The sequence below is a fragment of the Ursus maritimus genome, unplaced genomic scaffold (genome assembly GCF_017311325.1).
Source record: "Ursus maritimus isolate PB19 unplaced genomic scaffold, ASM1731132v1 scaffold_33, whole genome shotgun sequence".
Lineage (NCBI taxonomy): Eukaryota > Metazoa > Chordata > Mammalia > Carnivora > Ursidae > Ursus > Ursus maritimus.
In genome coordinates, this window is record NW_024425897.1 from 12,771,533 (window position 1) to 12,788,198 (window position 16,666).

The 16,666-nt window shown below is 46.4% G+C and overlaps 1 protein-coding gene and 1 non-coding gene across 2 annotated transcripts in view; one reads left to right on the forward strand and one right to left on the reverse strand.

The window, feature by feature from the left end:
• The window catches only part of ACACB (acetyl-CoA carboxylase beta), a 100,272-nt gene extending 89,445 nt beyond the window's left edge, over positions 1 to 10,827 (reverse strand). The window contains 2 exon segments of the mRNA XM_040619812.1: positions 10,180 to 10,787; positions 10,789 to 10,827. Coding sequence (XP_040475746.1) covers positions 10,180 to 10,787; positions 10,789 to 10,827 — 647 coding nt within the window.
• Positions 10,828 to 15,845: 5,018 nt separating this feature from the next.
• Positions 15,846 to 16,036, forward strand: LOC121100078. The gene has a single exon (XR_005831807.1). It is a non-coding gene; the product is annotated as a U2 spliceosomal RNA (small nuclear RNA).
• Positions 16,037 to 16,666: the final 630 nt, after the last annotated feature.

A 16,666-nucleotide genomic window follows, 5' to 3' on the forward strand; every position in this document is an offset into this window, starting at 1 on the left:
CGCCCCCAAACGGACCCCGCCTCCAAGAAGGGTACCGCCCCCCGCACAAGGCCCGGCCTCCTTACCGGGCCCCGCCTCCTGTCCCCGACAGAACCAGGCTCCGCCCTCCGGACCCGCCAATCGGGGAGCCGCCGCTGACCTTGGGCGCCAGACGACAGCGGCCAGAGACTTAAAAAAGCCCTCTTGGCTACTTTCCTCCCCAGCTCCCCTGACTGGAGTAGAAGGGTTCCGGGATGGCACCCCCCTGCATACTGGCAGCTGGGAAAAAATCTCACATTTAATGTGCTCGAATACACACAATAGGGAAGTGGTGGAAAATACGGTTTATATAAAATATGAGTCAGATGTCACCATAGTGCCTGGTAGAAGCCCCCCAAGGCAAGTCAACTTCTGGCCTCCAAGTTCCTGCCTTTGCTTATTCTTTCACCTCTATTCCCAGGGACATGGTTGCTCTAGGCCCTTCCGGCCCCACAGCTAGGGCCACATCTCCGGGAGGCTCCGTCCATGTGGCCACAATGTGAACAGTGACCTCCCCTAGGAATTATATAAGCAGCCCTTCCTGAGGGCACCAGTTAGCGCTGCTCTAACCATATAACTTTATATAAACTTCATATAAACATCTCCTTCCAACACACACTTTGGATCACCTGGGTTACCTGGTAAAGGGAGCTCTTTCCAGACAGGAAAGACCCCAGCTGCCCTGTGACCCTAAATGAGCTTCTTTCTGACTTCCAGTTAAGGAATGATTAAGTCACGGGAAAGAAAGGCACAGCATAAGGAATACAGTCGTTGATTCCGTGGTAGCGATGTATGGTGACACCTGGTAGCTGCACCCACAGCAAGCACAGCATGACGTATACATTTGTCCAGTCACTATGTCGTACACCTGAAACTAACGTAACATTACTCAAAAACATTTTTAACACATAAGCTGCGCTCTGGTCAGACTAACACACACTTAGTGCTCTTTTGTGCCTTTGTCCTCTTTCACAGCGATCCTTTCGTTTTTATTTCCATAACGCAGATAAGGAAATGGGACCCAGAGATGTATGTTTCCCAAGGGTGACAGAGCTGAGCCTTGAACCCAGGCAAACTGATTCCAGCTCGAACGAATGAACTCTTCCGCAAGGAGTTATAATAAATAAAAAGGATCCAAAACACTGCCTAGAAAACACTGCATGATAATAAATGCAGCCTATGTTCACAGCAAACAAAATACCAAAAAATAATGTAAATATTTGCAAATGAATGCCCATGCGAAGGCACAGCTAGGGCCCCATCTCCAGGAGGCTCGGTCCATGTGGCCACAATGTGAACTAGGAATTATATAAGCAGCCCTGCCTGAGGGCACCAGTTAGCGCTGCTCTAACCATATAACTTTTTCAACAACAGGATTAAAAAATAAAACAGGTGAACAAAATGATCAGTTCTTCAAAGTTTCTAGAAGGTTCTTCATGGCCTTATCTTCACTCCCTCCAAAAAAATCAGACCCACCATAGGCTGATTTGCTTTTTAAAGTTCCAAACAACCCCCCCCCAAAATTCATCCTCTAAATGACCCAAATTTAAATACAATCACCTCGAAATAGGGAAAACAATTAAAATCAGGCAATGAAAATATTTCAAAACACCCCCACCCTACCCCAAATCAGTTAGGATCAAACGGGAGAGAACTCTCACCAGTTTACTTGCATTGCTCTGGGGTTTTATTCTCTATTGACGAAACCCCAATGGCTGTTGAACAGTGTGGTTATGCTAACTTCTCTGCTAATACAGCCTTGGAGACATCCTAACACACCTCACTCTTACGTGGGGGCTTCTCGAGAAAAGCACTTCACTTCGACGTCTGCGCTTTGCATGTCATCAGAGTGATCATGACTTGGATTTTTCTCTGCCTGCATTATAAGGTATAGAAGATGGGACGGAAAGAATAATACACACTCCCACGCACAACACCGCCTTTATATAAACATCTCCTTTAAACACCATCACTGTGATTTCAATGACACACTCTGAACTTGGCTGCAGATGCGGTCTCATGCTCTAAGCCCTTCTGCTCAGTCTCCTTAGAGGCTGAATTTAACTTGTTGGTATTGTCGAGGAAAAACCCAGGTCAGTGACAAAACACACACACACACACACACACACACACACACACACACACAAAGAGAGTGCACTTGCAAGTGGCTAGCCACACAGTGGAAAGGCCTGAGCAGGGAGTGGCCTCAAGCCCGTCCCTATACTCTGTGTGACCTTGAGCAAACGCCTTCTCTCCACTTCTCTGTGACATCATCCACATATGATGTGCATTCATTCAAAGAAAAATAAAATAATCCATTTCAATATGTGATGGGAGAAATGTTCCATTAACCACAGAGCAGAAGTGACAGATTCTTCTAAAGCGGGATACCAGTACTTGAGAGAGAAAGGGATGTTCCGGTGCTCTGTACCCTGTATGAATGCCAACGTCTTAACCTCAACACCCAGCCCACAAATGAAACGCCGCAAAAACAGGGACCCCCCCCTTTCCCCAAAGACCCCAGAAAACACCTTAGGAGCTAAAAAGTTTTGGAAATGGGGTTTCTGCCAGCCCCTCCCTAAATCAGTAAAGGAATGAATAAATTAAAACATGATCAAAAGATCCATGGGATTTCATTGAGGGACAAACAAAAATATTTACAGGCAATTTAAAGTTTTCTGACCTGCACGCTACCTGGAGCAGGGAAGAGGTGCAGAGGGTGATGATGAGCAGAAGGACCCAGGGGATGCCCACTGCAAGCCGCCCCGGGATGCCACTGGGACGGAAGGGTAAACTGAGGTCCCGGTGTCAGCTGGCTTGCCTGCTGTTCCTTCACTGCGCCTCCCCGGGATCTGAGGTCTGCCCTGCGAAGCCTCTCTTAAACTCAACACCCGGGGCATGGAAGTGAGCAGTGGGGGAGGTGGCAGGGAAAGTTTGTATTTCATCCATTTGTCAGGGACACTGCACCTGCCCCCTTCCTCTTCCTCCTCTGTGGACACAGGTTGCTATACCTTAAAGTTGTACGCCTGGCGGGGCTTGGGAAGATCCATGGCCACAAGGGAGAACTCTGGAAGATGCCCATTCCAGCGACAGCACCCGAGGCAGCCCCTGGGCCATCCACACCTGCCACTTCCTCTCCTGTGATCTCAGCACGCTTGTGAGGTGGACGCCAGCATTATCCCGTTTCGACAGAGAAGGAAACTGCAGCTGAGAGAGGTCATGGGGCTGGTCTGTGATGGGAAGCCAGACCTATCTGGACTGCAGGTCCCGGGTATGACACTGTGCTTTGCACTGAATGACAGAGATCGCACTGTGGCATGGCTTTAAGTACTGGGCTCCCAGCCACTCAAGTAAGCCTGACACCAGCCCTGTGAGGTAGGGACCACTGTGACCTCGTTCTGGAAGTTGCCGGGGTGCAGAAAGGGAAGAGCTCGGCCCAGGCCACCTGACAGCCGAATGGAGGAGCCAGCGTGCCAGCCCACAGCCGGCCACTCTCCCCACCTGCGATGGGAAACGCTCTGGGTTCATCGCCTCTTAGGCTCCTCCGCTGGCCTCTCCAAGGGCAGGAGCCAGGTCCCACCGTCTGTGTACCCACAGTGTTGTCACAGAGTCTGGCACGTAGCAGGGCTGCAATAAATTCTTCCAAGCCAATGAATGGATGGGACAAACCTTAGCTTCTCCACTTGACCGTTTCATCTCTGACTTTGTCCTTAGGCTTACCTGGTACCCGACCATCCACAGTAACCGGCCAAGGAGAAAATGGTTCTAAGTTAACAAACTTTATCACTGCTGTCCTCCCTCCCTCTCCCAGCCCCCCACGCACACCTCCACACACGAAGAACCAAAAGTGAAAGCTGTTAGAGCCAACAAGGACCTCAGAGCATCCCAGTCCAGCCCCCTGCGAGGGCAGGCGACATCCCCAAGGTCACACAGCTTAATGGCTGGCCTGTGAATTGCTCCTGACTCTTCTCACTAATGCTAAGAACAGGTTAGGAGGAGGGCAGAGACATCTTTCCTGGAGCCCAGGTTAGGCGTCAACAGCGGGAGTTTGCAGACCAGTTTCTGATCCACACCTGCTGAGGGTCTGGGTTCCAATGGCCCCCAGGGCCTATGATCATCCTGTTGGGAGACCCCTGAGAGACCCCTGAACCTCTCTGGGCTTCAGCTGCTTGTCTAGGAACTGAGATGACTGGTTCACTTTTTGCCCTCAATATTTTTTAAAATGTTTTATTATTAAACGTTATTAATACTTATTATAACAATATTTACAGCAAAAATTTAGAAAATGCAGAAGAAAATTTAAATGACTTATAACTGCACCACACAAAGATAATGATTATTAACTATTTTGACACATTCCTTATAGACTTTCCAGCCACACACACACACACACACACACACACACATATTTATTAAGCGCAGGCATTTTCTGTGCTTTCTAAGAGCCAGGGAACATTGTAAGCACGTTACATTATCCACAGTCCCTTATCCAAAACTCCAAACTCCCAAGACTCAGTATGCTTTGGAATTTGAGAACTTCTGAGGGGGGGATGGTAAAACTTTATGTTTTACATTTTCATGTTACTATTTCTGCAGCAGAAGGCGTGAATATTCACACAAAACAGGATAAATAAAGACTCCAAACAACTTCACATCTATTCATGGCAGATTTTTCTTCTAAATGAGTTCATGGCCAACTTATGAACTTCCGGGTCATAACTTTAAATTTCAGGACTGCACTTGAGTGACCCTGAACTTGTCCCATCCATTCAGTCCATACATGCACCCCACAGGGTAGAACAATTAGGGTAACAAACTAGTAAGAGACGGCTCTGAATTGGTATCTTACCCCAGACCCACTGTGCAGCAACCACATTGCCCCTTGTTGACCAAAGTGGGATTGCCCTGTAACCTTCATTCCACAATATGTGAGCAACCATTCCGTCACATGTAATGTTTTCACCAGATTTGTTTCTAAGGGTTTGCATGGGAATTCCAACCCTTAGGGACTATTTCCAAGTCCACGGAAAAGCCAATCCCAACCCCTGGCCTGAGACAAACCCAAAAGGGAAGAGACGAGAAGGCGACTTGAACAGACAGCACAAAGTCATTGGGTCCATAACCGTAGCCCGCCCTCACCAGCTGGGAAGATGGAAGGGAATAGGGAGATTGTACGACCATATAAAATGCAGAAGAAAAATTGGGGTTTAACCACAGAACTAGTCTATAAAATTACAAGATTTATGCAGAGTTTTATGAAAACAAAAATGCTACTGCTGCCAAAAAGCAACAATAAAATGCCTATTCATCCATCCATCCATCCATCCATCCATCCATCCATTCATCTCTTCATCCATCTATCAATTTATTCATTCATCCATCTATTCATCCATCCACCCACCCACCTACTCATCCATCCATCCATCATCTATCCATCCATCCATCTGTTCATTCATTCATTCATTCATTCATCCATTCCCAGATTCATTCATAAACTGTTTTGCATGCCCCAGGAATGCAGAATTCTGTCTTTAGCAAGCCTGGGTTGATCACTGCTTCATGCATTTATTTATTCAGAGTCTACCATGAACCCACACTAGACTAGGCAGTGGGGAAAAGCAGAGACCCATATGGCCCCATTGTCATGGAGTTTGCTGGCCACTACAGGAGACAGGAAGCAATCAAGTCAATCAACACACAAGGAAATTAAAGACACAATCTCCAAACATTAAATATTGTGAAAACACACCAGAGCAATCAATCAAGAAATGGTGCCCCATGGGGAATAGTTTAAAGATGGCGGGGGGGGGGGCACCTGGGTGGCTCAGTCAGTTAAGTGTCTGCACTGGGCTTGGGTCATGATCTCAGGGTCCTGGGATCGAGCCCCATGTCGGGCTCCCTGCTCAGCGGGGAGTCTGCTTCTCCCTCTCCCTCTGCCCCTCCCTTAAATAAAATCTTTTAAAAATGCTAAAAATAAATAAAAACTAAAGGTGGCAGAGGGACAGGGAAGGCCCTTCAGAGGAGGTAACTTTGATGGGCAGGCAGGATGGGCTACGGAATTTATGGGGCCCAGTGCAAAATGAAAATGTGGAGGCCCTGGTTCAAAAGTTAGAGAATTTCAAGAGGGTGACAGCAGAGCTGACCACACAGGTCACACACAATGAAGCAGGCCCTGGGGGGAGATTTAAGGGTATGAGGGGGAAAGTGACCACTTCAGTTCAGAGGGAACAGCAAGCACAAAGGCCCAGAATGGGGATGCAAGTATGAGTATTCTGGAAACTGTAAGGGCACAGGGGGAAGACAAAGGCCCCTTTGAAGATCATTCAAAAAGAGCTCCCTCCCCCCAAGCCACAAAAGTAAACAGGCGCTTTTTCTATCCAGCTGCCTAGCTGGTGGCCCGGCAGCAAGAGGCCAGCATGGACCACAAGGTGACCTTCGAGGTGACACGGAGGCCAAGTGGCTCTCTGAAGAAAGTGCCAGCAGCAGGGAAGAGCCACAGACCTATCTATGCCACTTCTTTGCTGTGGCTTCCACGTAAGTGCAGACCCCTGGAATAAACCCCCCAGGTCTTAGTTTTCTGTCTGCGAAGTGGGAAGGGCTGAAAGAAGTAGCTCAAACCTCCATGGAGGCAGGGAGCTGCCACCATATTGCAGAAATTGAGCCTCAAAAGGTTAGGGGGTGTGCCCGAGGGTGCAGAGCACTTAGCACCTGATCAAGAAAAAAAAAAAAAAATACAGGAGCTATCTGGATTCTAACAGGGACTCTTTGTCAGCACACTGGCCTTCTATACCAGGCTTCATTTCCTCAATCCTCCAGGTGGTTGCAAGCCACCTGCCCACATCTCAAAGTGGCCTGGGCTTTTGACCTACGGGCCCCAGCGAAGAGGCATTCCCACCCTGCATAAGGGAAAAAGCCCAGCAGTGGCCCTCCACAAAGCAACACTCTGGAGGGTTTGGAGGGGATTGGGAGGTCCCCCTGAACATTTCATCAGAGTTGACCCAAGATGCTACCAATGGATGTAAGCAAAAGGGTCAACGAGGGGCTGCCAAACACCAGGCTACTGAGGGTCCCAAAGCTGCCCAAATACCAAAGCCGAAGACTCTACAAGAGGATGACGGAACACTTGGCTTCGTTTTGATATCATTGTTTCCAACAGGCTGGAACACGCAGGTTATGACATCATTCTTTTCATGCAACCAACCACCAGAGATAGCAGCACCAGGACAAGCGTCTAAGCCTTGACTCCCTGAAGATACCGCCCCATGGGATTCTCATTCCAGGTCATTAGGAACAACAAACCCATGCTGGTCTCTTCCATCAGAGGCCCCTCATTTGGGGACCCTACTGGAACTGGAAACGTTCCTCACAGAAATGACAGTATCTTGGGAGGCACCAGCAGAACTACCTGAGTTGTCCTGGGTGCCAAAATCCTAAATTCTAGACTCTGGAAAGCACATAGATTGGGGACAAAATACCTGTCCAGTGAGATCTGTGACCAGAGGTCACACTTCAGGGGGCTGTCCAGCCTCCCATGCTATAGATGAAGAGGTAGAGGTTCAGAGAGGGTAAGGGACCCACCCAAGGTCACACAGCACATTGGTCCTCCTTGTGTACCCTACTACAGCCCTTTGCATCTCCCACTACCCCACAGTTTATAAAAAACCATGATCCCTCTGCCCCCTTCCCCCAAGTCCTGGGATAAGGCATGATAAAAGATTTACCTGCAGTGCTAAGTTTCTGTGTAATGAAGATACAAAGGCAGAAACCTCATTTAATACTCGGGCTCATTGTCATGCAAAGACAAGCCCTTAGTTAAGTATCTTTTGTCTTCATAAATGCAGCAGCTCAGAGAAGCTATGGTTGAAGCACAAGCCAGCAAAGACCCCTAAAAATGGTGGTGGAAGACAGTGAGTAGTGGGGAGACAGTGGGAAGACTTGCCCCAGCTCCATATTTTAACCTACCATTTATCGAGTGCTTTATTCCCTTGCTTAATACCTTGGAGACATTAGTTCATTTGATCCTCACAACTTTCTGGGAATCCAGAACTCGGGAGAGAATAATACTAGTAATAATGTTACTATTTGGGCATGCCTACTGTCTTGATAAGTTTTTAATTAGCGTTGGTAGAAATAATTCACATGGTTGACTTCTTCTTATCCATTAGGGCTGGAGCTGTGCTAATGTAATAGCCAGCACCCCATATGCTATTTAAATTTCAAGGCATTAAAATTAAATTTTTATGTTCACTTCTTCAGTCAGACTAGCCACATGTCAATCTCCATAGTCACATGTGACTAATGGCTACCATATTGGACAGCAGTTCTAGAACATTCCATTCTAGAACATTCTCTCATGGCAGAAAGTTCTGTTGGCCTGCTCAAGTCTAATTTGAAAGTTGCCTCTTCCAAAAGCTCTCCACTGACCTGACCACCTAATTCTAAAATAGATCCTCTCAAGGTACTCCCTCTCCTGTACCCTGCCTTCCTCCTGGACGGCAGAGAGGACATGTGAAGAAATGATCTTATCGGTGTACCTGTTTATTTGTACTTTTCCCATCTCCCTGATGGCATGCTCCTTGAAAGTAGCAACATCTCCATCTTGCTTCCCATGGAGGCTATTGTGATAACTGTATCTCGCCCCCTCTCCTACTCAGATACCACTTAGCAACCCTGGCTTGGACGTCCACTTCTAACATTATCTCTGATGTCTGTCAATTTGGGTGAATTCCTCTAATCTGCTTTTCCCTAAATCCTGCCGTCTGGCGGACCTGGCCTCAAAGCTTGGCTCTGCCCCTTCCCAGCTGTGTGGTCTTGGGAAAGGTACCTCACCTCTGAGCCCCAGTTTTATCATCTGCAAAATGGGAAACCACCACCATCAGCCGTGTACTGTTGTTCTAAGGATCAATGGATCATTGATATACACTGTAAAGTGATGGGTGAAGTGGGTGCCGGGGCTGGGGGGGATAAAGAACAAGCCAAGCAAAGGAGTTGGAGGGGAATCTACTGCTTATTAAGTACCTATTATGTACTCAACTCTGTGCCTACTTTACAAACATTATCCCATTGAATGCCGTGAGCATTTCACAGATGAGGAACTGAGGCCGGGAAAGGTGAACACCATGCCCAAGGTCACACAGTTGGGGGTGGGGGGTGGCAGAGTCAAGGTTGAACCAACTCTGGTTCTGACACTTTGTACCAGACCCTGAAGCCTTCCCTTCCTTGAACCCTTCCAGAACCTCAAACTAGTTTCCCCCTGACGATCGTCAGGATGGGGAATACTTGCCTTTTCTCTTTTCTCTACCTTCTACTTCCAGTCACCAGGGTTCAAATTAAGCTCCCTGGGAATGTGGGTGCCTATGGAGGAAGCCACCTCCTCGTCCAGGCTTTTCACATTTGGGAGAAAGAGTACAAGAGGTGCTGAAAAGAACAGCCAGTGAGATTCTACCCCAGAGGAGGGAACAGACCAGAAGGAGGGAAGAAACACCAGAAGGGGGGCAGAGAGCTCTCTGACCGGCCAAGTGATGGCTGATGGCTCTTTTCTTTTTCCCTTGTCTGCTCCCCAAGTTTTCCACCTGGAACTACTGTATTCTGTTTGTAATTGGGGAAGGGAGGTGGCGAAGCTTGAACACAACAACAAAAACAAACAAAGCCATCCACTGCACACCTAGGATATACTCCCACCCACAGTGGACCTACAGGCGGGCATTCGTTTCCAGCAAATGTATCCGAGTTTCTGCTTTGAAGGCACCCCTAGGGGAAGGTATATATTTCACTTGTTAGTTACCCATTGAGAGAATCCACAAACAAATAAACAAATGTCTCTTCAGGAGGCAGGGAACCTGTCCTTCCCTCCAGGCCCCCATCATCCCGTGTGGCTCTCGTCAGCTTAAATTGTAACGAGTCACACACAAGGTCATCTTGCCCAGCCAGGCCAGTTTCTTCCAAAAGGACAGTCTCCTGGCACCGGGCCCCTACACGCAGTAGATACTCAATAAATAATTTTGAAAGGAAGGAAGGAAGAAGGCAAGGCTTATGTTTTCTGCACTTCCCGTAAGTACCCTCGACACGTGGGCACCAGTGGCTGGCCTGACTGAGCGGGGAAGGGGGCAGCCCCCACCCTTACTCTGTGCCGCCCACTTAGGAGGACCCAGGGCCCGTTACCTCATAGCGGGGACGGGGCTCTCAGACTCGCCTACAGCCAGAGCGGCCTCCAGGGACAGGGTCCCCAGGCTGGCCCGGCTGCTCTTCCGGGAGGACTCTCGGAACAAGCCCGCACCAGGGTCCTCATCGGACGAGTTGTCATCAAAGGAGCCCAAGACGAAGTTGGTCATCAGCTGCCTCTTGAGGTGCTCCTGCTTCTCGTCTTCTTTGGAGAGCGGTCTGGTTCGCTGGCCCTGAGGCCTGGCTGGAGATGACAGGCCATTGGTATCCGGGGTCCTCAGGCCTTCGGTCCCCGTCCCATTGGCTTGGAGCGCTGCGGGGGCGTCATCAGAGGAACAGGGGTTTCCTGGGGCATTCTGGTGTGGGGGTGGCCTGGAAGTTCTTTGCCCACAGGCATCTTTGGGACCTTTGTGGGAGGCTGGCTCAGCCTGGTTAGGAGTCTCTGGCAGAGGGCTGCGGTCACCATTTTTTTGTGGTGGCTCCCCTGAGCAGTCTGAGGCTGGAAAGGGCTCCTGGCTTGGGATACAGCTCCCTTCTGATTTACTCTTGGTGACTTGCTTAGAGTCCATCATTTTCCCCCAGATTTTTAACCAGGAAAAGGTCAAGCACGGAGAAAATCAAACAAGATAGAAAAAGAAGCAATATCATTCAGAAAACCTGTAAAGAAAAAAGGGAAGACATTTTAGAGTCTACGAAATTGAGTTATTTCGGTCTTAAAGGGGTTCGTTCGTGGCAGCTGGGCTGCTGTGTATTCAGCGGAGAGCACCAGAGGCGAAAGGCAGTGGACACAGCAGCTCTGCCCACGATGTGCTCTGGGGTCCTGGGCACGTTCCTGAACACCTCTGGATGTCAGTTTCTCCCCTCTAATTTAGGTACACCAACAAATGCTCACCATAAATCAGAAACATGCACGGAAGAAACAGATCATGCCTGTTAAAGGGCTCTTGTTACAGACTCTTAAGACCCAAAAAGTAGAAACAATCCAAACGTCCATTAACTGAAAGATGGATAAACAAGAGGTGATCCATCCATACAGTGGAATATCATTCATTTGTAAAAAAAAGAATGGAGCAGTGCCTGAGTGGCTCAGATGGTTAAGCGCCTGCCTTTGGCTCAGGTCCCGATCCTGGGGTCCTGGGATCGAGTCCTGCATCGGGCTCCCTGCTCAGTGGGGAGTCTGTTTCTCCCTCTCCCCCTGCCTCTCCCCCTGGCTTGTGCTCTCTCTGTCTCTGTCTCTCTCTCAAATGAATAAATTAAAAAAAACTTAAAAAAAAAAAAGGAATGAAACACTGGAATTGCTACAACACAGATGAATCTCGAAAACATTATGCCAATTGAAAGGAATCAGCCCCCAAAGACTACATTGTATGATTCCATGTATCCCAGAATAGGCAAATTCATAGACACAGAGAGATTAGTGGTTGCCTAGGGCTGGTGGGAGGGAGCTAAAGGGTACCGGGGTTCTGTCTGGAGGGTGAAAATGTTCTAAAAGTGTAGTGATGGAAAAAATAAAATAAAACTGTAGTGATGGTTGAACGACTCTGTGAATGTACTATAGATTACTGAAGCATATAGCTTACATGAGTGAACTGGACGGTATATGAATTACCTCAATAAAGCTGGAATCCAAAAAGAAACAAAAGACTCATCACTGTATTCCAATTCATAGATATAAACAGACTATTGCTTCTGCCATCATCAGCTTCATCACCACCACCACCATCACTATATTACTGTCATCATCATCATCATGGTTCTGGGAGGAGGAAGGGCACCTTGCCTTATTTTCTTCCTAGCACTAGTACACCTGGCATGGGATATGCTTACAACTAGAATGAAAACCCAGCAAGACCAAGGGCAGTCTGTGCTGTTCCAGGGTCCAGAACAGCATCCAGTAACACGTGAGAGCTTGGGGCCCCTGAGTGGCTTGGATGGTTAAGCATCTGCCTTCAGCTCAAGTCATGATCTCCAGGTCCTGGGATCAAGCCCCATGTCGAGCACTCTGCTCAGCAGGGAGTCTGTTTCTCTCTTACCCTCCACCTCTCCCCCTGCCCTTACTCATGCTCTCTCTCTATTCCTCTCAAATCAATAAGTAAAATCTTCTTTTTAAAGTGAGAGCTTAACAACAGACAGAAATTCATTTTGTCAAATACAGGAATTCAGATATTCTGATTTCTTACCCATGCCTCTTCCTGCTACACTAATTCTGTCCAATTAATGAGTAGATCATTATTATTTGACAAAAATATTGTTTTTTTTTTAAAGATTTTATTTATTTGTGAGAGAGAGAGAGAGCACGAGTGGGGGTAGGGGCAGAGGGAGAAGCAGGCTTCCGGCTGATCAGGGAGCCCTATGCGGGGCTCGATCTCCAGACTCCGGGATCATGCCAGGCAGACGCTTAACTGAGTGAGACACCCAGGTGCCCCAGAAGTAAATATTGTTAATAAGCAAACAAAACACAACCTGAACATGTTGAAATTTCAGAACAAATTTTGCCTCAGGCTACAGAAGTACTAAAAAAAAAAAAAAAAAAAAAAAAAACAGCCCCACAAAGCTCAAGTATATCAACTTAGCATCTAAAAGGTTTTTTTTCTTTTTAAATTTCAACATTATGTTCAAAAGGGAAGTGGAAAAGTTCTCAAGTTTTCCTAGAACTGCATGATCTGAATACTTCCTTTAGACTCTGCACAACAGAATTTGCTAAAATGTCGTCAAGGGTATTTTCCAAGTTATACCTAGGGTCAGGAGGCTTTTTTCTTTTCTTTTCTTTTTTTAAAGATTTTATTTATTTATTTGACAGAGATAGAGACAGCCAGCGAGAGAGGGAACACAAGCAGGGGGAGTGGGAGAGGAAGAAGCAGGCTCCCAGTGGAGGAGCCTGATGTGGGGCTCAATCCCATAACGCCGGGAACACGCCCTGAGCCGAAGGCAGACGCTTAACGACTGAGCCACCCAGGCGCCCCAGGAGGCTTTTTTCTTTTAAGATCATCAAGTTTCTTTTTAAAGAAAAATCCCTCGAGGGCAGTTCAGCGTCAACCAATATAACAAATCACATTCATTGAACAAAGAGGGAAACCACATGATCACCTCAATTAACACCAAAAAAAAGCATTTGGCAAAATACAATACCCTTTCATGATTTAAAAAAAAAAAAAAGTCGGACAAGTAGGAACAGAAAGGAACGTCAATGTAATAAAGCACGTTTATGAAAAACCTACTGTTAATACATACTCAGTGGTGAAAAATGAGAGCTTTCCCCTAAGATCAGGAACAAGACAAGGACGCTCACTTTCACCACTGCTATTCAACACTGTACTGAAGGTCCTAGCCAAAGCAATTAGACAAGAAAAAGAAATAAAAGCCATCCAAATTGAAAACAAAGAGATAAAACCATCTCTCATCATAGATGGCAGGATCCTATACGAGTTTCCCTGCTAACCTGAAAGTAGAGAGGTTCTTATGAAACCTTTCCTAAATTGAAATGGCAAAAAGCAAAGAAGCAATTACCATTAATTTATATGGAAACATTTTTCAACATTCCTAGACCCACAAAATAACCCCTCTTCGGCTTTTCTCGGTAGCTTAGGACATATCTTGCTAATGGATGCACAAAATAAATCAAGATAAAGCTCAGATGCTCACAGACATAGTTTAAAGTTATGGTGGCTTGAGGCTGAGATGCTGAGTGTAGTTCTTGCCAAAGGAGCTTGGTGTGCCACTGCCACTGCTCAGGGTACATGCTGCCTCTTTAACAGCTCTCTGCAAAACAAACGCTGAATGCTATTTTCACTTTTCACCTTTTCTCCCAAAAGCAAAAATCCTCTTCGGATTTCTTCTAGTTAGCAAAAACAGGTACTAACGTAGATCTAATGTAGGTCTCTTACAAAAGCAAAGTGGCATAATGTGAATGTTCAAAAAGCAGGAGATACCTGTGTATAGAAAATCCTAAAGAATCCACACATATAAAAAAACCCTAAAAGGAGTAATAAACAAATTAAGCAAAAGTGTAGGATACAAGATGAATTAGTTGTGCTTCTAGGCACCAACAATGAACAATCTGAAAAGGAGGGGTGCCTGTGTGGCTCGGTCGGTAAAGTGTCTCCCTTTGGCTCAGGTCATGATCCTGGGGTCCTGGGATCAAGCCCCACGTCAGGCTCCCTGCTCGGTGGGGAGTCTGTTCTCCCTCTCCAGCTCCCTTTGCCTCTCCCCACCCTACTCGTGCTCTCTCTCTCTCTCAAATAAATAAAATCTTTTTAAAAAAAAAAAAACCTGAAAAGGAAATTAAGAAAACAATTCCAGGGGCACCTGGGTGGCTCAGTCGGTAAAGCAACTGCCTTCGGCTCAGCTCATGATCCCAGGGTCCTGGGATTGAGTCCCACATTGGGCTCCTTGCTCAGAGGGGAGCCTGCTTCTCCCTCTCCCTCTGCCTCTCCCCGTTTGTGCACTCGCGCTCTCTCTTTCAAATAAAGAAAATCTTTTTTAAAAAAAGAAAGAAAACAATTCTATTTACAATAGCATCCAAAAAAATAAAATATCTAGGAATAAATTTAACCAAGGAGGTGAAAGACCTGTACAATGCTAGTGTATAAAACATTGCTGAAAGGAATTGAAGAAGACTAAGTAAATGCAAGCCATCCCACGCTCCTGGATTGGAAGACTGTCTACCATTAAGGTGGCCCTACTACCTGGAGCAATATACAGGTATGGAACTGCAGGGAACCCAAACAGCCAAAACAACCTTAAAAAAGAACAAAGTTGGAGGACTCATACTTCACAATTTCAAAACTTACTGTGAAACTACAGTCAGAATAGTGTGGTGCTGGCATAAAGACAAACATAGAGACCAACGGAATGGAATGAAGAGTCCCGAAATAAACCCCTACATCTATGGTCAATAGATTTTTGATGAAGATATCTAGACCATTTGATGGGGGGGGGGCACTTGGACAGTCAGAAGAGCGTACAACTCTTAATCTCAGGGTTGTGAGTTCAAGCCTCACGTTGGGTATAGAGATTACAAAAGAAAATAAATAAACTTAAAAAAATTTTTAAAAATTTAAAAAGGACCGTTCAAAGGGGAAAGAATAATCTCTTCAACATATGGTTCTGGGACAACTGATTTCCAAAAGCAAAAGAATGAGGTTGGACTCCTAACTCAGAACATACACAAAAATTAACTCAAAATGAGTCAACAACTAGGGCGCCTGAGTGGTTCAGTTGGTTACGCATCCAACTCTTGATTTCGGCTCAGGTCATGAGATTGAGGCCCCCGTCAGGCTCTGTTCTCAGTGTGGAGTCTGCTTGAGATTCCCTCCCCCTCTCCCTCTGCCCCTCCCGCTCGTGCTCTCTCACTCACTCACTGTCTCTCTCTAAAATAAATAAATAAATCTTTTTTAAAAAATGAGTCAACAACCTAAATATAACAACCAGGGGCGCCTGGGTGGTGCAGTCGTTAAGCGTCTGCCTTCAGCCCAGGGCGTGATCCCGGCGTTCTGGGATCGAGTCCCGCATCGGGCTCCTCCGCTGGGAGCCTGCTTCTTCCTCTCCCACTCCCCCTGCTTGTGTTCCCTCTCTTGCTGGCTGTCTCTCTCAGTCAAATAAATTAATTCATTAATTAAATATTTTTTTAAAAAATTTAATAAATAAAAATAAGAACCAAAACCACAATGGCTTCTCGGCCTTTTGGCTAAGATCAAGTGTAGTATCTGTTCTTATCAGTTTAATATCTGATACGTCCTCTATCCGAGGACAATATATTAAATGGATTTTTGGAGTTAGGAGATGAAATAGGAGCTTGCTTCGTTCACTCCACGCATTGACCTGGTATTGCAGTACTTCCAGGAACGGTGCACCTTCTCAGGGGTTAGAAATTTTTTGGTAATAAACGACAGAATTGGTCTCTTCCCAGCAAAAAAAAAAAAAAAAAAAGAACCAAAACCACAAAAAATTTAAAAGAAAACATAGGAGTAAATTGTCATGACCTTGCAGTTGGCCAGGGATTCTCAGATGTGACACCAGAAGCATAAGCATAAAGAAAAAATAGATAAAGTGGACCTCATTTATTAAACACTTCTGTGCATCTAAGGGTACTCTCAATAAAGTGAAAAAACAGCTTACAGAACGGGAGAAAATATTACCAAACATGTGTTTGGTAATAGTTTAGTATCCAGAATATATACAGACGTCTTACAACTTAACAACAAAAAGACAACCTGACTCTAAAATGAGGGAAGGACTTGAACAGACATTTCCCCAAAGAAGATACACAAATGGCCACTAGCTCATGGAAAGATGTATCCTACATCTTTACAGAAATGCAAATCAAAACTGCACTGTACCACTTCACACCCACAAGGATGGCCACAGTCAGAGAGAGAGGGAGAGAGAGAGAGAGAGAGAGAGAGAGAGGGAGGGAGGAAAGGAGAGAGAGAGGGAGGGAGAGAGGAAGGGAAGGAGGGGGGGAGGCGAGGGGAGGCTAGGTGGGGAG